Here is a 26462-nt window from a genome sequence, read left to right as displayed (position 1 = left end):
CGCATGCAGCTTCATCAGCTCTCGGAAAATACGAATGACAGCGATGAAGAATATCGACATTCTATTCGGCGACCACGTTCATTATAGATAAATGAGCGTGCAGATTATTTTAATATATTTGGTGAAGTACATTTATTTACTCATCCCAAAATGGCATGTGAAACTGCAAAGGCAGTTCTCGATCTCATTGAAGAAGACGAATTTTACTAACAAGGGGAAGTGGAGGTTTCCAATGCCGTATATTTTATAGCATTCGGAATGGCGAACACATCTATAAACTGGTGGTGATTCTAATGAATGGGCCTTTGTTTGGCTGTAATTAATTAATTTCATGCGGTACTTTTAACAAGCCTTATTCAATAATGATTTATAATGCTAAAATAGCGCGATGTCTCATATCTCGGGTAGTTGGTGTAGTGTTACCGTCGTCGACTCTCACCCAGGGGACCAGGGTTCGATCCTTTGCCATGGCAACTTTTGAATAGCTTTTTTTTCGTCTTCGTTTTGATCATACGGCGACAAGTATATGAATAATTTTAATTGTAGCAAGCATAGACATGAGGAAAAATTTTTATCATCATAATGGGGTACGTGATCTCCCCTTGTCAAAGAAATTTCACGTTTCTTTCTCTTAAACTTGAGCTTTCCCATGCCTATGCTCCCCTTGAGCCAATATTTCCGACAACTCTTGCCAAAATATGTTCGTATTCATAAATGTCATAAGCCTTTCTTTGAATTTTCTTACATATATGTACAAAAACCTTTTATCTCTGTCCTCTTCCTGAATTAATACCTATGTAACAGCATCGTTATCTTCGAAATCGCAATTTTACCAATGTGAGACGTAATTAATTATTGTAGCACAAAATAACCAAGAACTGTGTTTGTTTAAATGTGGGAGTCTCGGTAAATTAAAAATTTTCATTTTTAAATAACGATGCATTAAACAAAGGTGCTTACAAGTTTTTTTACCGCAATATTCTCGCACTCCTTGCTCTTGCTAAACGCGGTTCCCCTATTTGTTTTTTATTTATTTTTTACTACCCGTGCGTGGTATTTCGTTAGGCAAATTAATAAATCCTTACACGGAAACTTAATATTTGAGCTTTTCGAACTCTCATTGTCTATATTAATACTGTTGCTGTTCATTTTATCACTCTGTACTTGATTGTACACTTACCGGCTTATTAAAGCTGATTCCATGTCATACGGTTGCTTACCGTCATTTGTTTTTCCCACGTCAGAGTTATGAAAAACGTACAAGCCAAATCATTTATTCTGATTATCTCGGTTTTTGAAAACTAGGATAAAACGTCGTTGGTGAAACACGGCCCTCACATTTCTGAGATAATGATTTTAACCGAGTTTTTGAAAACTGAGATAATAGAGAATATTATCCGTGTTGGTGAAACTGGGCCTTAGTAGAGAAGTAATAACCTCGCTTGGGTTTACGTCATCATCCTGTTAAGGGAGTTTATTTACGGAATATCGATACGCCAGGATCTGTTATAAACCGTGCGCATGTTGTCAAGAGGCTGAATTATGGAGTGCCCGAGATTCTGTGAAATCTTTTATTACTGCGATTTATTTGGTTCGTACTGCATGAAATTAGTAATATTCCCAGTTCTTGTCCATGTAAGGATTAGGGTTATCGATTGCGGTTTCTTGAGTTTGAGTAATTACAAGATACTATGCATTGAATGGACACGTGTGGTCTTACCTTTTTTTTAACTTCTTCGCAGAAATCTGATTTGCTCTTTTCCCCTTCTGTTGAATTAATTAAATGGCGGCACGTCCTTACGTTCATCGTCATTAGTTGTAACGGTGTTTCAACGACTATATCTCCATTGCGTTTCCGATGTGAAGAGATGTTTTTATTTATGTTGATAAGTCATTAATCGTCAGCGAGTTTCAGCCATTTGTAATATGGTTGTCTATATGATTGGTTAATTAATATCACTCCTCGCTCAATTTCTTTATCGATTTTTTTTCTGCAGAAATATTTCCTGGAATTAAAAACCATTAATTTCTTACGACCTTAATGTTGAATTAATTTAATCATTAATGTTCACGGCTTAATTGTATTATAGAGGCAATACTCCTTCCGTGTACAATTGAGATTTATTTTGTCACCATTATTTTACATAATCATCTAGTTTTCGGGACATTATTCGTGGTTCCATTCCCATAAGTTACGACTTCGTTGCTGTGGAAAGGTTTGGTCATTCCAATGTTCCCTTAACGACGAAGTGCTTGGCATACTGGGCTAGGATAGGGAACTTCTCGAAGAGATACGGAGGAGACAGATGATTTGGACGGAGCGAGTACTGAGCGCGTTTGGAATGTAAAATCCGTGTTATAGGGAAGAAAGTTAGTTAACTGGGGAAGACGGTAGTAGAGAATGGGCTTCGTAGGTAGAATGAATGGGAGTAAGCCTTATTGGGGCTTGAAAATGTTAGTTAAATTAAATTTATGGGTATTTCATTGAATGGGTATTTCAGCGAGATGTAATTCCTCAGTTAATCCCGCCAAACCTCCGGTAATTCGCATAATGCTCTATATAATCTTACCCTATTCGGCAGAACACTTAAACAATAATACGCGTGGTCTTGGCATTCGCAATATTTTCCATGATGCTTGTTTTTTTTCTGCGTAAGCATTTCTTTTTCCCTTCAGCGCTTTTCCTGGGAATCCAGTTTTTCACTACCCTATCCATAGCAGGAATATTTTTCCTCCCGCCGCGCTGTCTGTAGCATTGGGACTCCCATAATGGTTATCCTGTGTCGGCATCTCTTGACCATCGAAGAAAATCTTCCCTTTCCTTCGGGGATACCCTCATTTTTTTCCTTTCGGAGATCGTAATCTCAAGTAGTCTTCCCCGCCTCGGAAAGCTTCCGGTGAAATCGCAATACTATATTTAACGCTATTTCTTTCACTCATCGAATCGATTCGTTCTGGGTTTGTTTCTCATGGGATTGGAGACTGCTTTGCGTTGCGTTTCTTGGTCTCTCTCCTCCGCCGGTGTATATCACCAGCGCCATGTTATTTTCTTAAAAATTCTGACAGCCCTTTTTTTATCGAGACCTGCTTCTCGTCGCACGCCTCTTTATCAAGGTCGTGTGGGACTTAACCGTTTCCTGTGATTAAATCCCCGTTCACGACAATCTAACTCGGATTACTTGGCATATTATGAAACATGCCGGTTGATGATGTTTATTTTGCCATTCGCTCCAAAGGAGTTTACCACTCTATAGTTACACCAACTTAGGTCAAGTGAAGTGCAAGCCTTAACCGTGTTTCCGTCTTCTCCTTGCTGTCTAGAGGTAGCATGAAAATAGGCCAATATGCGACCCACATGCTTTATTGTGTGACGCGAATGCTAAGTTATTTTTTTTACTGGATAAATTGGTGAATCCTGAGTATGAAAGTGGTTTTTAGTGGTGTGATTGTTGCCTCACATGAGATTGTGAAAGCTGAAGGGAATATAACACCTGTTTGGTAACCGAATGCATGCCTACGATGGTTCTGACGAAATTCTAAGTAAATTAATGGTGCTTTCTCGATTTCGGGTGCTTTTAGTGATTATTGTAAACTACCAGGCTGTACGCGGTGGAAGAGAAATGGGTTTCACGCTCGTAATTGTGCTGCTAATATGTTAATGTTGAGTTAATGTGCCATGGAAAAATATTCTGTTTTTTTACCTTCCTTTTAGATAATCTTAATTTATAGGTAAACGACGCCGAAACCTCAAACATTTTAATACGGTACTTATTATTAGTTTATATCTGCGAATGCTTGTAGTTGCGTCTCCCGTTGTCATGCTAAGTTGAAAAACTACCCCTCTGGTATCAATGGTGTAAAATGGTGCCCGATCGCTCATCTATGCATTCCAGATGGAAAATTTTGTTGGTTAGAACTCGTGGTAATAGAATAGGTAATAGATTCACCCCTCCGTGATGCCGTTTCCAATTTATGACCAATGAGAACTTACACCTGAAGCGTCCTGTCGGTCGATCGGCATATTTCTTTTTTACTCAATCGGCGGCATTTCGCTCGTCCCAAGTGCATATGTCACTCTTGTTTTTGATTTGATTCAGGTGGGTGACGAATAGTCTTGCGCAAGTCAAAAGTGTGGAGGTTTCCTCACGGAGCGAGCTTTGGTATTTTCTCTCGCGTTTCCCTCCCGCGTCGGAATGTGGAGTTCATGGGTCTCGTAACCGGAGGGTCTGATGACTTAACGTATGTGAAGGGGGTTTTAGTGGTGGAATGAGTGTAGTGAATGTTTGAAATGTAGAACGAGGGAATGGTAGTGAATTGATCAATGCAGTAGCTATTCCAATTTTTTTTCGTTAGTAGTTTCTATTATAACGAAAATTTATTGTATTCACGGTTTATTTGCGGGGTTTCAGTCCGTATCAACTCTGACTCAACAACATTATTGAAAGTTTACAAATCTCGCAAATTAATTTTATAATCAAGAATGTAGAAAATACTATGTTTGGGATAAGTCTTATGGGCTACATTTATTGGCAGTATTTTGCATATTCTATGTGGCGTGTTTCAATTTGTGATTACTGTGTTGTTTTCTAAGAGAATATCCTATTTTAAGCCAACAAACGATAATTCCAGTTGTTGTAGTGGTTTGCGTAGATTGCGTTGCTCGGGCCCGCTAGAGAGTGGTACCTATCCCGGACAAGGAATGGCCGTTTTGGCAATCATGAATAGTGGGTGTCTCTCACCTTGTGTAGACGTTGCAGATATGCTGTGATTACTCATGCCCTCCTCTAAAGAATACCTACTCCTTTGCTTTCTTTTCTCAAGAGAAGCTCCCCCCGTAGGTGGTTAGCCGGAAGTCTCGGACATCGCGGACTCTTTAATATTCATGAGGCGACCTGGTTTCAACATCAAGTCCTGATTATTTTTGGATTTTGTCCTCAGCTGGCGTATCGATGACTCTTCATTCATAGCTTTTTGGTGTTTTTTATTTGATGCGTCTTGAGAAGATACTTTGTTGACGGATAGAAGGCATGTTGGGGCGTATGCCAAGAAGAAGGAACAAATTAAATATTAAAAATATATGAAGTTGTAAGATATTCCTGCTTCTATAAACTGTTGGGTAAATGCTATTTGCGAGCGTTACATCTTTCTCTATCTGGATTGAGAAGAGAATAATAAAAATATTGCAGGTTCTCACGTCGACGTGAAAGTGTTTTGAGAAAACATAATGTAGGTAGTGAAGGTATTCAAACACAGATGAAAGCCTATGGTGAAGAACCGAGTTGAAAATGGAATTTTATCTGAAAGAACGGCGTTAAACCTTGTTCACACGTTGAAGTTTACGGATCTTACGTTCGACGCATACGTCTGGACAGTGCCGGCGAAGGATTTGGAAAAGAACAATTAAAGATGTGGTCGATTTTGAATAGATCAAATAACGAAGTTGTAGCAATTCATTCCCTTTGCGCTCGAAGTTGAAACATTTCGAATTCGAATTGCTAATGGAAATACATCTCGAGCACTGATTCATCAATCTTCTACTGAAATTTGGCTGCGGATTAGTGGCTCTGAAGACGTCGTAGCGTATGTTACTCTTTTTGGCTGCTTGTTGAACTGCTTCGTCTTTCTAATTTTACCATTTTCGGTAACTATATTCTTACTCATTATAAAAATTTGATAGTTTTTTGTTTCTCTTCGTTGGAAATTTAATGCCCATCATATTTTGTCTCGAGGCGGTATTCCGTCGCCCTTTCCCGTCTTAGTGAAGCCATTGAACAAATTGGACTTTGTGTGGACGCCAAATAGGACATGACCCGCCCTGACTTTTGCCAACACGTTCTTAGTTGAGGAGCACTTTTGTTTGGGCGTTGATTTATTTTACTTGGCAGGTTCACTAAGGGCCACATTCTCTCAACCGATGTTTTTCTGCCAGATGATATCAATCTAAGTGGTAGGAAAAGTTTGCTTCCTTTTCGATAGGCGTTTGATCTTTGTGTTTAAAATGCGTTTGTTTTAGTAGAAGAGTTCAGATGAGACCACACAGGAGAGCTATTTTGATAGTTGGTGAGCCGGATGAAATGCCAGATGCCCGATTCTTTTTTCTTTTAATTTTTCCTGTGCGCACTTCGGAATAACATTCAGGGGACGTAATTTTCATATAAGACACGGTCTCCGGCGTTACTTTGTGGAACTGCCTCATCATAAAATAAAATAAAAATACTTTGTTCTATTCTACACTTTATTTTAAATAATACGACCCGGGTTTCTGCATATCATGCTATCATCAGGTACAATTCGGGTAAAGTGTGGAATAGAACAAAGTATTTTTTTAAATTTATTTTATGACGTAATTTTCGCTATCCGGAGCATTATGTAGTGTTTTTTTTCATAAAGTCGTCTTAGATTCCTAATTAGGTGCGTTTTTTTGTTTTATGATGAAGTATGTATCTGTGGTGTAGGTAATGAGTACGTGGTACAATTAAAATGAGGTTTTAAAGAAGCAGAAGTGAATTATTATTATTATGATATTAGCTCTTAGAACTGCTAAATGTCATAATTGTGTCGACAATAATGCCTTTAAAAGCTTCTAACATTAATGGTTTAGTGTATTTTCTTTCCTTTGTTGTGTGTGGAAAGTTTCATGACCCGGTTTTATACGAACGCGTATGGATTCAAGGTTTTTCTTTCATATCTTGCTAAAAGAGGTAGATGTCACTGATTCGAAAAGTGTAAATTATGTCCAGTGATAGCATTATAGTACGATAGCCTCGACTACGTTGTCGTCCTTGGTAGGGAATTTCGTTCGCTCCAAATGGGTTTGTTTTCGTCGAGTTATCATTATGCGTAGGCAACGCACTATATCATTCTCAGCCTCAACTGTAGTTGTACTAAAGCCCTGGATTTCTATGTTGAAATGATGTTTTTAACCGTACGGCAGCTAATGACGCCATGGTGTCAATCGCGTAAGCACCTTTGCTTGGTGATTTCATATTCGTAGTAACCGTGAATGTGTATGGTTTATTCAAAGTTGCTACATTTGTTAAAATATATAAATTATGGCTATGTCATGGCCATAATTTATATATTTTAAACTATGGCATGGCCATGGCATAGTTGAGACGGTCGGCGTGGTATAGGCTACTCCTGGTCCAATTCACGCCCGAAGTGGTGTTGAAAATTTAATCGTGAATCCTCTTGGCATTATTTTGAAAACTCGACCTGGCTTTCCACTTCAAATGTAAGCGTTATATAGTTAATCATATGAATGCTAGATAGCCTGGAATAAAAAATAGTGTGGTTGTTGTGGACCGGTTTTTATGAATAAATCCGCTTGAAATTGTTAAGTTCAACTGATAAATTCATAATGTGAACATATGCCATTAAGTTAGTCTTAGCTTAAGAATTGAAATGATTTCATTTACTTTCATGCAATTCAAAGGAGCGTTGAAATGTTAGACTTTCTGGAATTTCGTTCCATTCAATAGTTGTATTTTCTGGTGGGATTGTTTTTTTTGTGTCAAAACTAGGCATTATTTCCCTTTCGTAAGTGACCCTATTGCATATGTTTTCAGGTTTGTAATTTTTTTGTGTGTTCCTGATTCGTACCGTGTTGCTTCTTAGGGATGGATTGTTCCTTCTTCAGTGGGATGTTAGTTAGAGAATCGGTTTCCTTAAAACTTTCGTTTGGAGCAGGCTAATGCCATGCCAGTTTTCTCTCCATCCGTAATCTCTATCGCTGATTTGTGCTCTCCATCGCCACCTTTGAATCCGTCATCGGAGGTGAAAATTACCTTAGTTGTCGATCGCCTCGCTACATATCCAATCTATCAGTTGGTCAGGGTCATTCTCACGGCGTCTTTCTTGTCATGATGACTGATCTTTCGCTCTTGATGTTTTTCTTCCCTCCGAACTGGTGAGGTCCATTTGTGAGACCGCTCTAAACGACTTGTGTACGTGACTAGTACGTAGAAGGGAAAGAGTGCACCAAGTTAGAATAGAAACGCCTAGGTTTTTTTCTGCCGTGGAACTGGTAAGATCCTTCGCCAGCCACTAGACTAGAATGGATGAGACATTGAAAAGGGCTTCCCTATTTGTAGCTGTCCTAATTACCACTAGTCGTCAGAAAAAAATCGATTTTACGGTTTCCTCTCTTGAGTGTGCGCACACCTGGACGGAATGTTATTTTAAGGCTCCTAAGGAGTCATTGAATCGGTAAAATTTTGATTTAGCTTCTAAGCTTACTAGCATTTGGTGTTAATCAGAGCATGAACATAACGGTGGAAAGAGTGTAATTATTTTTAAAGAAAAAACGGTATTAATTGCAATAAACGAACGAAATCGAAAGTAAAAAAAAAACTCTTTTCATTGCCAGAGTTGCTGAGTAATGCTCGTTTGGGAAATTTTTGACTTGAATTAAGTAATTTATTCAGAATCAACGATAATCTTAACCAAATTGCTGTATTTATTGAAATTGTGGTAATGCAGTATACAACAGTGTGTCAACATTTGGTAAAAATCATCTTGCCCATTAAATCGTCAAGTGTGATCTATGGGATGAAGGATATTCAAATGGGAGAAGACCATTTTTCTATAACTTTTTATAGTCCATGGCTCCGATCTCCTTCACGATTGTATTCTCAGCCAGTCATAAATCTTTTCGCTTTTCAACGTGGCTGAGAAAAATAATTGTGGGAAGAAGAGTTCGAAACTCACGTATCTGTACACTTCGTGGAAAATCAAAAAGACAGCAAAAAGATTGATTCTACCCTTATGGCCCCACATTTTAGGACCGCCTAATAAAATCGAATATATGATGTGTGTTGTCGAGCTGCGGAGGCCTCCTCGTGAACGCAATGGGAGCGTGGTTCCCATAGTTTCCCTTCGTTTTAATTATAGTCCCCCGAACTTTCTAGGGCTCATCTGTCCCATCGGGGAAGGGATATTTTGGAGGGCAGAATTTCAAGGGCTGGCTAATGTCTTCGGTCCCAATTCATTCAATTTTCATCGCCCCTTAGGGTGTGGTCCAAGCAGAAGGGGAAGCCATTAAATACCGTCATTAATTTTGGAATCGCCGTGTGCTATCTTTCACACACGCGTTACGAGGTACACGGGCCTTACCGTTAATTCGTGTTTTTCTGCCGCCGCTCACCTGAGTCGCTCACCCCAGTGGTGCTGACGCCGCCTCGTGCGCCAGTCCCGTCTCGGGGCTGGGTGGGGAACGGAAGTCTCTCCGCTTTTGTTTTGTCATTTTTTCCCCCAATCCCCCAACGGTCCCTTTTCCAAGCGCCCTCCTTCTTTCGGAGCACCTGGCGTCCTGCCAACTATTGACACCCCTTTCCTCTCTCTCCCCCCGGCTCAAGTCATATCGGACGAGAAATATCGATGGGGTGGCATGTATCGATGTCATTGTGGTTAAATCGAGGCGTTGAATGATATTCATGCACTTCCTTGGCCCTAAATTTATGGAATTCTATTGGGCACTTATTAAAAGACCATTAGGTAATATTACCAACTTTGTGTAGTAATGAAAAACCTGGCAATATTTTTTGTAATCTTGAAATATTACCAGTTTTTATGACGAATGAGGTGTACAAGTCGCCAGTGGATATAATTTATATAATATATTTTAAAATACCATATAATTGAATCTAGCCTTTGAATTTATTATTTTTTGCGTGTATGTTTTACTCGTGTGATTTATGACATCAAGGCAAGAAGGAATTCATATAATATCCGTTTCATGGATTTATTTGGAGCAGTTAAAGAATGTTGATTCCAGCTCCAATTTTGCGTTTTAGAATGCTTAGGATCTCACGGTGAGGGAACATTAATTTTATTATAGGCAAATTATACGGGTTCCTGCTCGTTTGCATTGAATATTTTAGGAATATTCTTTCTCCCTTCATTATGGAAAATATATTATTCGTTTTCGACGGGATGGTGGAGGGCTGTTGATTAAAGGATTCATTGACGTAAATAAGAGAGGTGGGGCTTTATTAACTGATAATCAAGTAGAATTTTCGGTGTTAATGGCTTACGACCTTTAAATGGTAGTTGGTGATCTTATTAATTCCATAGAAGTCTAATTGTTCAACTAAACTCATTCGTTTTAAGTATAAATAATTTATATAAGACTTTCGATCCATGGTTACATCGACACCATATGCCAGTTGCGTATTTTCTCACTGAAAGGATTAAAAACGGATACATGTTTTTATTTTGATGTTTGTATTGACAATGAGGAACTTGCATGGGTCGTAGATTGCTCTAAAAACTATTTTGAATAAGTCAAATGGATACATTAGCTCGCAAAAATACCTTCAGTTTCTCCATTAAACATCAAAAGAAATAAAAAAATTGCATTTAAAATCGAGAAAAATTTCTCTGAGCCGACCACTGCGCGAAGACACCCGAGCGTTGCCGAGGCCAGGCGTGACGTCATAGGTGCCTAAACAACCGTAGGGAGTAGGGAAATACGCTGAGCGCATGGTGTAAAATTTGTTTTGAGGGAGTATATAGCTGCTCATCGTCACTTTATTTTGTTCTGTTATTCTTGGGAAAGTTTTCCTATTGCTATTGTGCCTAGATTATTACTTGGGATATTAATAATGCGGCATCGGGATGATGAAGTACAAGCGTTTCACTTCGTGTGTTTTGGTTATCAGAAAAATGGATGATAACGTTGCCACTCGTTCGAATAGTACACCTGAAATTCATCTACGTCTACATAATACCCCGCCAGCCGCCTAAAAGGCGTGTGGCATGGGGTGTTAGGACACCAGCCTTTTTTTAGGACACCAAAAATTGATGCCACGACCCTCATGGAATTTGTTAAGACAAATTATTGCTATACGTCGGCGGCAAATCGAGTTGTAAAAGAAACTTGTAATACTGGAGGATAACGATCGTAAGCTGTGCTGTTGACATTAGAGTAAGCTGTGCTGTTGAATTTGGCAACGCCGGATTAACGGAGAAGGTAGTCCTATCCGTCCTACGGTACGATAATTCACAGCAAAACAGTCTGCACACAATCCACATGTGAGATCGCGAATCGGTTCCGCTGCCAACACACACACAAGTTACAACCTATTTCAATAATATAGGTAAATCCATAAACAATATACTAGCATATACCATAAAAATATAGTGGGAAATAGGCAAATACTCTTATCAAAAACTGGATGTCACTATCACATTCTTATATTCGTCACGTACAACTTACAATAACAGAACTCGTTATGATGAATACAGCTATTTATTCACTGATTTAAACCCTTAAATTAGCCCACACAAGTGACACAGGTGACATTTCTCACTACTATTCGTTGAAATAATGGAATAACAAACTTCACACACAGTTTTTATTTCAATAGCGTGATCGTGAAATGTCATATCTACGGTGAACAACGGAGATTAGCACGCCACTGACAATTTTTACACTACTGTTAGACATTTATCGATAGCGTAATAGCACTTTTTACAATTCAATCACGATGGAACACTGATAACTCTTGGCCGATATTTTTCAACCTTGTCAAACTTTGTGCATTACAACCACTGGCACTGTGATTATTAGCAGTAGCTTAACGGGAGATGTCACGTTGAAAATAACACTATTTTGGCACCAAAATGTTCATAGATGTCTCCAATCAGCGAGCAAAAGTTGCATTGACCTGAATTCACCCCATAATACAAGCACAGACAGTCCTAAACGACGAATTCTCCGGTACCTACGAATAAACGGATGAAGTTATTGTATATAAAAGCTAAGCGGGCATTAGTAAACGTCAAAATCGTTCTAATTACATACTTAAATGAATGATATGCCGTCGATAACATCAACTTACAATTAACGTATCCCCCTTCCAATGGCCGTGGCTCAGACTCCTACAACGATGTTATTTAGGTATTATCAAATTTTTGGTTTAACTGCTCCAGTTTTATATTTTATGCCCTTACTCAGATATTAATATTATAAATAATGCAAAATACGAGGGCTTCCAAGCCTCTATCGTCGGATATTTATCTTTAAATAGAAAATAATCAACACGTCTAACAAACGAAGCTCCCACAACTGCTGGCAACTATTACAAACAATCACAACAATAGCTTCGCGTGATGTTTAGGCACCTTTGACGTCATCGAGGCTTCGTCGGCAGTGGCTTGGGGGGTGAGGGAGTTTTTCCCGCGCTTTAAAATTCGTTATATTTATCATTAAATATCTCGCGAAGGAAAACTCAGATTTACATGCGGTTTTCTTTGTTGTATTCAGAAAATAATTTTCTGTCCGCTTATGAAATAAAAAAAAATCATGCAAGTTCCCCATTACTAGTGGTAGAAAATTTTAAAACCTAATAAATTTGGGATTTATGCAGACTTAGTTGTAGAGGGGATCAAATAATTTGAGAAAACTTTCGAGAGGGGAGATGGGATATATTTAATGCTTGGTTTTCTAATGTTTCGGTATATTTTTATAAGGGTCTCATTTATATTTTTGGGACGCTCCCATCTCGTCGTCTCCCATTCCCCTTTGTGCCCTCCACCTCAGCGTCGTTCCCTACCCCGTGGTTCCATTTAGTCCTTAAAGGGTCGAGACGCGATTAGGACAGGGCACGTGGCCTCATGAGTATCCTTGAGGGACACCTTTAGTTCTTACCTATCAAGATGATCGTGTTGTAATTAATAAGGAGGTTGACTATGTGCTTTTGCTGTATGCTCATCTTTGGTTGACTCTGTTGTGTTATTTTTGGTGGATGCACCAAATAGTGGTTCGTTTTGTGTTTCGTGAACGAGCAGTTAGTGATTTTTGACGAAGACAACGAAAGTGGTCGAGAAATTGTTCGATTTATCTCTGTGAAATATCTTTTCTTTCATCCAATTGTTGCCGATCAGCACCTTGCACTTGGTGAATGTGTTTTACCAGAAGCTTTCGTAAGGAGTGGTCTCTACTTTCGCCAATGAAAGAATTTCATACGGCGCTGGACTACCTACGAACTACCGAAGTGACCCAAAGTTTGTCCCACTGTTTTCATGTTCCTTCGGATTGTATGGATCTTACGAATGGCCAAATTACTGTTGCTCAAGATATCCGCTTCTCGCAGCATTACTGCATACTTTCCTCGCGTATCCAATTTTTTTCGTAACCAGTCTTTTAAATGCTTTCTCATGCTGAAGACTCGTCCATACCCAAGAGTTCACGTCTTAAGGACTATGGAGTTGACAGCGAAATTATCGCCGTTGGCCTGGAGACGAAAACGAGAGAGCTTCATTCAAAGCCTCCAGGAAAGTGCTGGTTACTTGTTAATGGGCAGGAAGGTTAGAATTCTCACCTTGAAAACGCATTTTTTTGGGAAAATGGTTTTGTAAAAAAATTCGTTAGTGAAGTGCTTTAGTTGTTTTTTCTTAGCTAATTTTTAATGAATGATATTGTAATTTATATTTTTTGCGTTGGTACCTTTAAGATTCAACATTTGAACATATTTAATTTTGGCTGCATTAAAATTAATTGAACAGATCGTTACTCGCTAGTGAGTTTTGCGCATGAAAATATGTAACGTTCATTGAATTTTAAAAATAATGTAAAGCATGACATTTGCCTTATTCTCAGCATAATTCTTGTATTGCTTATAATATATTCGATATAGTATGTCTGTGAATTAAAAAAAAACATTTAAATTATTTTAGATTTGGCAGAATATTTTTGCAAAATTTTTAGTGAAATTATTAACGTTTCAGTTACTTTTTGTAATCGATGGTTAAGTGATTTGTTTTGCGCTTGACTAATTATATTTTTTGATACGTTTTCCAGTTAAGGCTTAAGCCAAATGTCTTAACAACGAAACTATTATCTTGGCCCATTGGGCTGACATAATACCTGTTAAATACATATGACAATTTTTTTTCGTGGCATTGAAACTTCACGAGTGTTCTTGGCGTCAAATAATCGTGTCTCTACCCATTCGTAGACATTCATTATCGTTTTGTTTTCGTAATTTCAATATTACACGCGCACCTTTTTCTGTTGAAGTCGTTGCCGCACTTATCAATGTACGTATCGTCGTATTTTTTTCTTTTTTTTACTCCTACTATTCGTTCTTTCGACCCACTTTTGGAATAGGTGACCTCGCTGAAGGCGTGGGTGCAACAGTTTCTGTGTGTGGATTTTGTGTTCGGAGGGACGATTGAGCGAACGAGAGTTTTAAGGGATCATTATCGGTGCGGTCGCCGAAATGTTGGAGTAGAAGAATTCGTCCGGAAACCTTCGCCTGTCAATTCTTGTTATCATTCCGCTGGCCACCCAGAACTGGTTTCAGATGCATTCTAAGGTTGTTCGCTCTCCCCTTTTTCTTTAGTTCTCCCTATTTTTCTCGCCTCCTCATCTGAAAACGAAATTATTCGTCTCAGATACGGCGCTTTATTCCTCGTGCATTGGGTTGGGGAAAATCTGACTGAGACTACCGCCTTCGAAGAAGCTTAGTTTTTGTAGTCCTTTTTATTCAGTATTTTTTATTCATCTCAAACCGTTGTGAAATATTACCTGCATGCTTAGCGGGACTTTTTCATATTTTGCATGCCCTTGATGGCTGCAGGAAACTCGCTCGATTGATTCTTTCTAGCGGGTGTGATAAGTTTCCTTATTTTCATCAGTGTCGGTGTAACGACTTAACTATCAGTACGTTTGTGTATTCCTCTAGACAATTCAATTACAAAGTTTGGTGTGATGCATAAACGCTCCGAATTTAAGTTGCATGTTGTGGAAAAAGAAATTTTTACACTTGAATTACTTAGTTTTAGAAGTTTTATTGCAATAATAGCTGCGTTCACATTCACCCTGCATTCACCCTTCACATTAGGATGACCGCCCTCCATAATTCGCAGGAAAATAGGAAATTGGTATCATTCATGTGACGACGCAAGCGACACATTTTCATTCATGCTTATTCGTTTCTTTCCTTTTAATTTTTCGAAGGAAATTCCCCAAAACCCCCATATCGTCGAGGGCAATGGCATAACCTGCAGGATAATTATAAATAAGCCTACTTTGACGACCACCTCCATTTGGTGGTCTTGTTTGCGTGCAGTCTCATATTTTCGGAATTAGGTTTATACTTATTTTATTAGGAATATTTTTGTTGAAAAAGAATACTAATTCCCCCTTATTTTCGCTGCCACCTCCGTGAGCGCCCATTTTACTTTTGGTGCCGGTGGAGGCTGCTCCATTTTAGTGTGTCTCTTCAACCATCAGGAATGCAACTACCATTTTGGAATTGCGGATCGCGTACTCGAAGCCTCGATCGTTGTAAAAATTGCTGCTCCATGTCCAAACGTAGAACTATTATATATCTATTCCGTCCTATTGCTCCTGCAATGCAACTCGCGATGGGAATCCCCTTGAACTAAATAACGAAGTGGTGGGGGATGGTGTGACACGGTCAGCTCGTGTTCGCTAGCCGCTGCGTCGCGGTCGCCATCCGGGACCCGCGTCTTGCAATTGTGAATGTCTAGGCCTTGCAGAAAGATGATACCTTCTTCGGAAGTGGGTTTGATTGATACCTGGCCAGGTTGCGGCAATTCTGCTTGCCCCGTGTAAGGAGTGTGCCCTCCTGTCTTCAACTGGACTGAATAGGTGGTCTGCTGCCTTTGTAGTTTTATTGTGCATGGTTAGGGTGTCCTCTCGTCTGCGCAACCTGTAAAGTCAAGGAAAATTAATACTTCAAATTTTGCTAGAAGGCTTGGATATATAAAGGATAACATAATATAAAGGATAATATAATAAATATAAAGGATAACGACAAAAAACTATGAAAATCATATTTTCTCTATATTTTACATAATATTTATCTACAGTTAATCACATTTTCATCCCTTTTCAATGTGAATAAAGGCATGCTTTTGGCCGAGGAAACTATAGACATATTTAATCATAGCCATCTCTCTCTGGCATCGTTTGCGCTTCTCCTAAGTTACATGATAGGATTCTCCTCAAAAAGAGCAACGAAATGCCACAATTTCATGAATGCTCTCTGAGTTTACTTGTTTCCCCTCCGCTGTAATTGGAGCGCTGACTTGTTTTTTTTATGTGGTGCTTCTGAACATAGAATTTATATGATCTTCAACCCGAGTTGTGAAGTGAACCTTGAATCAAAATCATGAATATACTTGTGCCTCACCGAAGGTGGCAATCGACAAGCAGGACGCTTGCTTGTACCTGTGTTCCTTTTCCGAGATGATTTTTCTCAGGTGCATTGAGGTGTTGAATCCGGTCTTGCGTTCACTGCAGTTGTAGTTCGCATTCGATTTTGAACTTCTCCTTCTCTCAGTCTTCCTCCTGGGTACCTTTCAAGCCATCCTATGACTTGGCGCAATGAAGCGGGCACCTCTTCGTCCAAGGTGCGCAGGAGAGTGTTTGCATTTGAATGTCTTTCAGTCGGCCGTGTTTCCTTCTAGTTAGTATACTTGACCTGCGTATCGCCTTTCCGTCAACTTCCGCCTCGCTCTTCAGTCATTCTTTCACTTTTGTCGGATGTGGTTATCTATATTTACCTTTCGAAAAGTCGAAACCTTTTGTGTTTATTTTCATATTTTAGCTCACAAACGCCAGCGTGCTTGATGATACTGCCTTGAAAAGGTATGAATGAAAAACAGCATGCGTCTTATTTCTTATTCAATGCAGAACTATCATATTTAGTTCAGGTATCGATAGTGTAACTCGCCGACACACTTGCAAACGTTACGCCATTTATCAAACGCTGATGAAATCCTATGATAAGTAATTTAGTCAAATTGCGTGCGGTATTTGGTTTATAGCATAAGCGGCTGCTGATTGTTAGAAAATGACATACAGCCATTTTGGATTATCATTTTTGTAGGAATGTGCGAGTACTCGAAAATTCGAGTCGAGTCTGAGAATGTAGAACAACTGGTTTTCTGCTTGAGAATTTGAAAATATCAAATTTAACATGATTCTTTACGAATGTATTCTCTATAAAAATTGTGCAAATGCCTTTACTGATGGAGCAGTTTGGATACATACAATAATTAAATTGACGACATATTAGTACAGGTTAATTTATTTCAATTATGCTTAAGGAACTGTTTAAGACGCATTAATTTTCATTCATCTTTTAATTCTGACACCATTTACATCAACTTTCCTCATTATCTTTTCCTTTTTACATCAAGCTAAGCGTTTGGAATAGAAAATTGGGGATAGAAAAAATGAGAATGTGTTGGAGCATGCATTGCTGTATTGCCTGATTCACAATTGCCTGGTCAACAACTCGATACTCGACTCGAGATCAAAAAGGTTTTACTCGCACATCCCTACATTTTTTATGCTTGAACGCTTTTTTTCTTAGTCAATTCTCTGAATAGCTTGTCGTAATTTGAAGTTAAGTCTCCCGATGCATCGGTCGATACTGAAAGTTTTTTCATCGGCGACCCTAATCCATTAAAAAGAACGTATGTGACACACGTAAATTGTATACATAATCGTTGAAAATATTCCTTGTTCTGGTCATTGTTAAACATCAGCACTGGAAATAATTTGACGTGTGAAGTGGTTATTAGCTCATTATTTTACGCTGTTATACCTATTATTTGGTCAGATACAGATGTTAGAGATTTCGGCGTGAATTCTAGCTTCGGAAATATAGCCCAACTATGGGTAATTTTCATCTCAAAATTCGCGCCTTTGCGCATGCTAAGAGCGAGTGACGAGTGCTAATGTTTAATATCGATTTTGGATTCACAATAATAATCCAGAATAAAACATTCATTGTTTCAACTTCACGAACCGATAGGTGCTTCTATGGTTGCAGAGGAGTGTAGGTAGTACTTAGCGCGAGGGTGGAGGCATTCGGAGTGTATTGGTTGGCTGATCTCGGGGTATAGGCGCGGGGGTGGGGAATCGTGACATGTGATTTTAGGCACGCTTTGCGATCAGTCACGCGCGGAGCCTGAGTTTCGCAACCCGTCTCGTTTTTATTTTTTTTGTTTTCTCGATCTAGTTCTTTTTTTTACCCTTTATTTCATTGCGGCACGCCATCCAGTGAGGCCTTTCACTCCCTCTCCCTTCTTTTTACCCCATCCCCTTAACCCGTTTCCTTGTCCCTTCTCCCCCACCTCTCTCTCCTTTTCCTTTTGTATCTCCAACCCACGCCTCCTTCGTTCAACCATGCATTTCTTATCCATCCCTTTGATGCTAGATTCATCCATCTCCAGAAACTTTTTTTCTTCGCCTTAGCCCACTCCCAATGTTTTTATCTCGCTGGAATATAATGAGAATAATAATAATAAGGGAAGATTCGCATGCTATCTAATGTCGGTTAAATTACTCTATTCTAATTCGTGTTCTCTGCAACTTTACTCAGTGTGGCATGGTTCAACTCGCTCTTACTCCTCAAGTGCCTCCTCGAATGTAAGTATTAAAAATAACTGCGAGAGTGAGAGTTTCAGTGGTCCCTTTACATGCTATAAAATTCGTTTGAATCAGCTTAAAATTTTATTCACGTAACTTTAACAAGTTGAGGCTTAAATGGAGGGTATATTGGTACACATCGACTTGCAGGATAACATACCTGGCTTAACCTAGGATAAATTGAAACTATGTTTTTTTCTGTAAATTATGGCTAATGTCAGGGAAGGTATTTGTACCCATCGATAGCAACATCCCTCGAAGACCTCCAAAATAAAATATACGATCGGAATAGTGGCTGGGATTCTGGTGGAGAAGTACGATTACTCTTACTCCTCAAGTGCCTCCTCGAATGTAAGTATTAAAAATAACTGCGAGAGTGAGAGTTTCAGTGGTCCCTTTACATGCTATAAAATTCGTTTGAATCAGCTTAAAATTTTATTCACGTAACTTTAACAAGTTGAGGCTTAAATGGAGGGTATATTGGTACACATCGACTTGCAGGATAACATACCTGGCTTAACCTAGGATAAATTGAAACTATGTTTTTTTCTGTAAATTATGGCTAATGTCAGGGAAGGTATTTGTACCCATCGATAGCAACATCCCTCGAAGACCTCCAAAATAAAATATACGATCGGAATAGTGGCTGGGATTCTGGTGGAGAAGTACGATTCTTGCTAAGAGTTAGAATACGCCTAGTGACGTAATTTTACGTAATTTTAAACGAGACTATAACGCACATAGAAAAAATGCTTGGCCCTCTGCATCATTCGCAAAGGTTATTTAGAGATTTTGTGGCTATTACCTACATTTGAAGCTATTTTATCGCTTGTCAGTCAATTAATAATAGTAATTTTGGTGACTTTCCTGTGTTACATATTTTCCGTATGGTTTTAGCTCTCATGAAGTTTTAACATTTCTCTTCTCATTCTTTTTATTTAATCGATCGCAGACGTTTCTTTGGTATAATTTTCGATATTCCGTACCTGATACCGGTAGTCACCGGAGAAGACTCCGATCGTTATATTGGTTGGAATGGTCATTACTCCTAGTCTCTCTGCACGAAATATTTCATCGTGGACCGTTAGGGACGACCATGCTCATTCCTCTTCGTGCAATTGGAATCCTTGACCCCAATCCTCAAGAGACCGTTTTGGAAAATCGAAAAAATAAAATAGGTTGATACAACCGCTACAACCAAGAGTAATAACGGCACTTTAAATGTCACTGAAAAAAATTGAGGTAATCCTATGTTTTGTAATCTATCAAGTTTGATGTATATCCTTTTAATGATGCTACTTCGTAGTGAGCATCTTTTTTTTTCGAGGTAAGGAGGGAAGCATTGAGTTTGCATTCTTATGCGGACAAAGAATTCAATTTTCTATGCTATTAAAAAAACTCAAGTGTAAGACGCGGACATAATCTCTGTACTAAAAGGCTCGTCGGCAACTATTTACAAACTTCCTTCGAAAAGAATCTTTGTATACAGTCCCTCATAACTTCACAATATGAATAAAATAAGCGTTTTATTATAATAGTCGTTTTAATTTGGTCGCGTAAACAAGGCACTCTTACTTCCTTTGCACATTATGTTTTAAGTAGCCGGTGACATAGTGCGTTGGAATCCATACAGGATTCCCAGGTCTAGTGCTGTAAATATTTTTTATGAACTGCAAAATTTCTATTGGGTTCCTCGCTAAACTTCGTTTTGGCTCACGTCATCCGTCTTCCGTATGTAATCATACAAATGTTCGGTGAATTGGGAGGGATGCGACGTAGTGACCGTGACCTTTGTTCTTCTCACCGCGAAGGTATGCGGGTCCCTCCCTGTTTTATCGTCTCCCACCCCCTTTGGTCATATCCCAGCCCCTTTCAATCGATCTCGAATGATGCATTTGAGCGTGCGTGATTTTAGCGACTGCAATTATTTGAACCCCTTCCATGAACGTTGCTTTCCAATCACGTTGTAGGTATTAAAATCGTGCTTTCTCTGCCCTCATTAGTGTGGCGTTTTAGTACTTAATCAAGGTGGATATGTTACCGGTTTTGAGATGGCAATGTGAACCTAAAACCTTCAAGGGGCTGGTCGCAAGGCTTTAGATTGCTAGAAATGGTTTTCGCAATCAGTTCCACACTATTGATAGGTATCTATTTTATGACTCCAGGCTACGCGTACAGCGCTCTCGAAGATACTTGATAAACACTGCGAGGCAGATATATTGAAGATTCCATTTTCCTCTATTTGGTTGGTAGGTTATAGATTAAGACTATATTTCAGTGGACCGGTATTAAAACACTCCACATTATGTACACATTTTTCGCTCTGAAATACTAAATTATTCTTCAAAATTGTTTTAAGATGGTTGAAATGTATTTTATTTCAACAGGATATGTAATGTGTGCGTTATATCGCCACGCCCCGAGCAATAACATGTATTTGGAGCGTTTAGGTAATTATCAGTGCAGTGTCGACAGTAATTATCCCTTCACCGGTAGAATACCTTTGATAATGTTACTTCCGTTCCGTAAATATGTATCTCGAACAATGATGACAACTTGTATTCCTTCAGGAGCAAGTGGCCTCAATAGGTATGATTGTGGTTCTTTCCTGCCTGATATCTTAATTCATTGCCCCTTTACAATGAGGGATTTGACAATGACGTGAGTTTCACGTCAAAGCCGTAACATATTCAAATAATGCCATTTTGAAGCTTTGATAACTTTAGGAATGACATCAGGTGCTCCAAAATTTCGACAATACAATAAATTGGGACCTTGATGAGTCACCAATTGTGATTTCCATAGTTGATCACTGCTTTGACTTTTAGTTTCTGGGACTCGCTCTTCAGTGAGGGGTATTTAGAATAGGCGATAACTTTGAATGGCTTTAAGGTTGCCCTTATTTTCAGGAGCCTTGAAGGAAGAACGATAGTGAAAAGTAGGGCGCTTTATTCAGCTGGGATTCGGCATAGGTGATTAGAGTTCTGACGCTGTTTTTTATATTTTTGTTTCATATTCCCTTTACTTCTTTCGCGACATAGAAAAATGTATTCCACTGATACAACAACCGTGCCTAGTTGTCCTCTCGCTGCCTCGCATGTTTGGTTCATGAAATGAAGATATTTAACCATTAGTGGTCGTTCATTTAGGTGTTGATGATTTTAGGAATAAATTTCTTAAACTTTTTCCGTTCTTTTATGCGGTTTCTTTTCCGAATTTTATATTGTTTCAGCCGAGTTATTGGGGCAGTTGCTGAGTCCATAAAGCCAGTTCTCCTCCTTTACCTTGCTTATTTCATGCTATTCTTTTATTTTGGACTGATTGCATGCGTGTGTATAATTTATGATTAAAACGTGCTTTTACTTTTTGTCGTGGAAAACAGGCAGTGAAGTTTTTAGTATAAAGATGTATGAGATCGTGCAATGTGCCCTGGCTACTATTCTTCACGCGAGGGACCATTATGGGTAATAGAATACATCGCGCTTCTCTTGACATTTTCCATTTGCCTCTGGCATGCTGACTTAATCTTGAGGATCACTTGAGTTCCCTCTTCGGCTGGATGGCCGTTGAGTTGAGTGCAGGAATGCTGGCGAGGACTCGACGGCAGCTCTATTGAATAAGGGTTGTCGGAGGCCCAAGTGGAAGTTAGGTGACCCCGAATATGTTTGGGAATTGATGACTTCAGGGGAATGGAATTTGATGAGCTAATGACATGGGGAGATTTCCTGTTTCTATTGATTTCAGGTAGAGAGATTTAAAGAGAAACTTATGGTTTAAGATGTGTTGGGAAATGGATACTGGGTTGGAATGCTTATTAGTTATAGTATAAAAATGATGAGTTTGACAAATGTTGTTGAATGAGTGTTTGAGTTAAAAAATGAGTTTACTAAATTGATGTCTTCTTTCGCCGTCATTTTCTTAAAAAATTGTTTATACCTCATGAGATTCTTAAATATTAGTTTGAATGGAGAAATGCTTAAAAATTTTAAAAAGCTGTCCTTTAAACTAAAACTTTCTACATTGTCTTATGTATCGGTTTATTTGAAATTGATTTAAATAGGTTTAATATATTGTTCCAAGCATTAATTTACCGGCTCTGCTTACACCATCATGTTATTATAAATATTTTTTTTATCAAAATCATTATCTTCGTTGGTGTTAAAATTAGGGTTCTTAGAATTGTATATTGTAAATTTTACCTTTTGTTAAATTTAAAATTTTTATGCAACCTAAATTACCTGCAGAATGGTTCATTATCATTAGTAAACAATCATGAGATTGGTTTGACGCGTTTTTCCTTTCTTTCTCCTATCCGCTACCAATTTCATCGGGACTTATTTCATCTCTTTTACATCCTTTGTAACCTGTCCTATCTAACTCATTCGGGGCCGTTCCTTGCCTTTCCCTTCCATTTCTCCTTCTGCGATTTTTTTCATCGGGCCATCATGCGTCATAATGTGGCCAACTAAGTTGTACCGTGTGCAGAATGATTCCCAATTTTAATTCCTTTATTTCCAAAGTTACAATGAGGTAATACTATTCGTTGTTACGGCTTCTTTGGGTGCTTTCCAATCACGTATCTGCGCTGATCTGTTTGAAACTGTTTAGCTCAGAGCGTGTTCCAATCGCACCTGTGACGTCATCTGCGCTAAACAGATGGGAACACACCCTGCACCGTTGTTCGTCTGCGCTAGCAGACAAAACTAATGATGGCGGGAAAATATATTGCTGACGGAAAATGAATTCCACCATCACAAAGATAAGTATGATGATCATTTGAGAATAATAAACTATAATTTGATCTGTATATGTCTTACATAAGTTTAATTAAGCTCGTAATTTGGGAAATATAATATTATCTTCGTCAAACGTAATGATTGATATAACATGAGCAAAGGACGATAGCAAGAGGAGGCTAGTCGATTTTCTAGAGAAATTGTCCTTATCAAAAAAATTAGAAATGGAGAATGTAAGCTATTAAACTAATATGTTATATTGCTTAGATTCTAAGCAGATTTATTTCATTAGCTTACATGGATAGCGGACGTATTATATACCAAATTTCCTTTAACGTTCATGTGGCGTTAATTCTATTCCATTAATTGTAATTCAGTACCGCAAAATAACTATAGAATCGGCAGATTTATAATGCAGTGTTAACATTTTTTACGGCTTTACCTGCGTGATATGGATTATTAATTATTATTGTATGTGTATCTCAATCCAGAAATGCGAAATGAAGTATAACTGGTATAACTGCCGGCACAGTAGCGGTTCGGGAGAGGTAATTATTAAGTAGCGATAGTTCCATAGTATTATATTTCAATTGATACTTACTAGTGCTTATATAAATACAAAATGATATAGACGAACATTTATCATCCTTCTTGATTGATCATGTGGCGAAGGTCAGTTCAAAAGCTACAGGTCATTTGAACATTCAACTTTTGCCGCCGATCGGTCCACCATTTGTAAACACATCAGCGCAGATGCGTTCCAATCGTCTGTTTCTTTGTGCGCTAATGTGTTTCAATCTGTTGCGATGTGAGCTAATCTGCGCAAGGTGATTGGAAAGCACCCTTTCTTGCCGACTTACATTTGTCGTGGTGTGTCGAGGGCGCAAGTTAAACCTGGTGTGGCATTCCGGGGTGTCACGTTGGTAGAGATAATTTCTGTTTGCCTTTGGTTAATTTATGTGAGATTTTGTCGATTCACAATGCACCTCAATGGTATCATAGTGGTAGGAATGATTTCTGATGTCTTTGGTTGATTTGAAGTGTGATTTTTGTGGATGCGCCCTAACGCTCTTCATCTTTTCCTTCGTCGCAGGGGAGGGGCGCCGGGGAGCAGTCTCCCGCGTCCAGCGACGGTGAGGAGGCGGACGGGAGGCGCGGAGCTGCCGGGTCGAGAGGTGACGGAGGCGGGTTGTCGGACGGCTGCCTTGAGGTCCGTCGGAGGTCCCCTGGGTCGAGGAGGGGCCGCGTGTGCCACGGGGGCGGGCCGCTTGTGAAGAAGCCGAGGCTGGGCGAGGGCCAGGAGGTTCCAGCAAAAGGGGAGGCCGAGGAAGGTGGAGGCCCCAAAGGGACCGAGGAGGGCCCCTCGGTGATGGAGGCGACCAGCTCGGAAGCTTTGAACTACAGCATCGCCGATTCGTCCCCCTCCTTCGATTCATCTTCTTCGACGCTTCAGAACGGCACCAACATGAGGGAGTCTGCCTTTCTGGACAGGTGGGTTGCAATTTTTTACATAGGTTATATAATTAACCCTCTCATTTTTAGTGATGTCCATCGTTCTTGTGTATTAGCCAGAATTGCTTTGGGCAATTCTGGCTAATACACAAGATTGTTGATACCATGTTGTAAGTATTTTTATATGCCAGGCTACTTAAGGATAAAATTCGCCACATTTTTTTATTAATGCATTGGGCTATAAAAATGTATTTGTTGGAAATAATCAATTATTTGGGTACCCTGATTTTTCATTTGAATTGGGTTGGGGAAAATGCTCTAAGACCTCTGGATTTCATAAATTCATTTGGAATTGAACCACAGACCTTTGGCTTTCCAGGCCATAGTGCATGTGGGTATTTGAAGTAGACACACCCCTTTGCATACTTCCCATCAGTGGCATTCCATTCCTACATAATCCAGACCACTAAGATCACCTCATCAGTATTTATACCATGGGCGTACCCAGCGAGGGGCAGGAGAGGGCAGCTGCCCTGCCCTTCGAAGTGAAAATAGCAAATTTCTTTAAGGAAAGTGATATTTTTTCAAGCAAATAATTTTGAAAACTAATGTAGAGCTGTTAAAGTTTCCGTAAAATGTTGATTTCATTCACCTTTTCCTTGCTTAAATCTTACGTACAACTTGAACAACCATGGCTTGCCCCCCGTAGTTTTGATCCTGGGTACGCCCTTGATTTATACACCTTTCAAAAGAACCATCAGAGGCCAAAGCTGTATTTCAGAAACCTCTTCATTCTCCACCACTGTAACCTTACCAATATCTCCTTCCTATGAGAAGAAAGACCTCGGATGTTAACATCCTTCGGAGACAACTTCAATGAATATATGTATTCAATTGCAGGGGGGAGCGTGCAAACTGTGCCTATTTTGTGGTCCGTCGCATTGACACAGACTCGGAAGCCGAGATGAAGGAGAATGGAGTGAAGAGTGCAGAAGAGGATGGGCAAGGGGACAAGGAGGATGGAGCAAATGTGGTGGCGATGGAAACTGTGGAGATGGCATCAGCAATACCGAATGGGGATGCAGAGGAGACGGAGGGAGAGGAGGAGGACGAGGAATGGGTGTATTCTCACATGTCTCACAGGGATGTGAAATCCCGGAAGAGCCTGCTGTATGACAACAACGTGGAAGCAGAGAAGGAGAGTCCAAGGGTGAGCAGCCAAAGGGTTTTCGAATCACTGCCTCTGAACCCAAGTGTTGCCGACGTGAGCTCCAAAGGAAAGTATGCTAGAATCAGGCAGTGGCTGAAGAAGGGTGGACCAGCTGGGGAAGAATCAGCGGAGAGCCAGGAGGAGCAGGCATCCAAGAGATATGTAAGTAGACATAGGTGCACTTCTGTTTAAGTTTGAATAAGGACAGTAACCTTGTAATAGCAATTGCCTATTTATGAAATTTAGCTTTGTGTCTGGCCTTTCATATAAGCCCAGATTCATGCTGTATCATGGTTACTTCAGTACAAACATAATCTATTAGATGTACTGTTTTCATTCATTATGTTAGCCAATCATACTCGATCGATCAGACTACCTCAGCTTAATATTATAAACAGAACCTGCTCTGAATGATACTGCTATTCGATTTGTTGCAGTATTAATATTGTATTTCATAACTCAAAGGAAATGTTGACTAATGCTATTGAGGCTTTCGTTGGCTTGTTATCTCAAATATCAGAATCAAAGATGATATTTTCTTTTTATTCTGGAATTCTGAAATAAACTGAACTTGTTTTGCAAAAGGAACTAAAGTCCTGCTTTCCGAATTGATTGCATTGGCTACATGTCTTTTAGGGAATCATTAATG

The 26462-nt window shown here is 39.3% G+C and overlaps 1 protein-coding gene across 4 annotated transcripts in view; it reads left to right on the top strand.

Annotated features, from left to right (window-relative positions):
• LOC124157751 overlaps window positions 1-26462 on the top strand; it is a 712413-nt gene that overhangs the window by 608120 nt on the left and 77831 nt on the right. For all 4 annotated transcript variants that reach the window (XM_046532751.1, XM_046532752.1, XM_046532750.1 and 1 more), the window contains 2 exons: window positions 24245-24642; window positions 25504-25975. In XM_046532751.1, the coding sequence (XP_046388707.1) occupies window positions 24245-24642; window positions 25504-25975 (870 nt within the window). The remainder of the gene's footprint in view (window positions 1-24244; window positions 24643-25503; window positions 25976-26462) is intronic.

Source organism: Ischnura elegans, chromosome 4, assembly GCF_921293095.1.
Source record: "Ischnura elegans chromosome 4, ioIscEleg1.1, whole genome shotgun sequence".
Taxonomy (NCBI): domain Eukaryota; kingdom Metazoa; phylum Arthropoda; class Insecta; order Odonata; family Coenagrionidae; genus Ischnura; species Ischnura elegans.
Note: the sequence above shows the minus strand (reverse complement) of the source record. Positions and strands in the feature narration are given on the sequence as shown.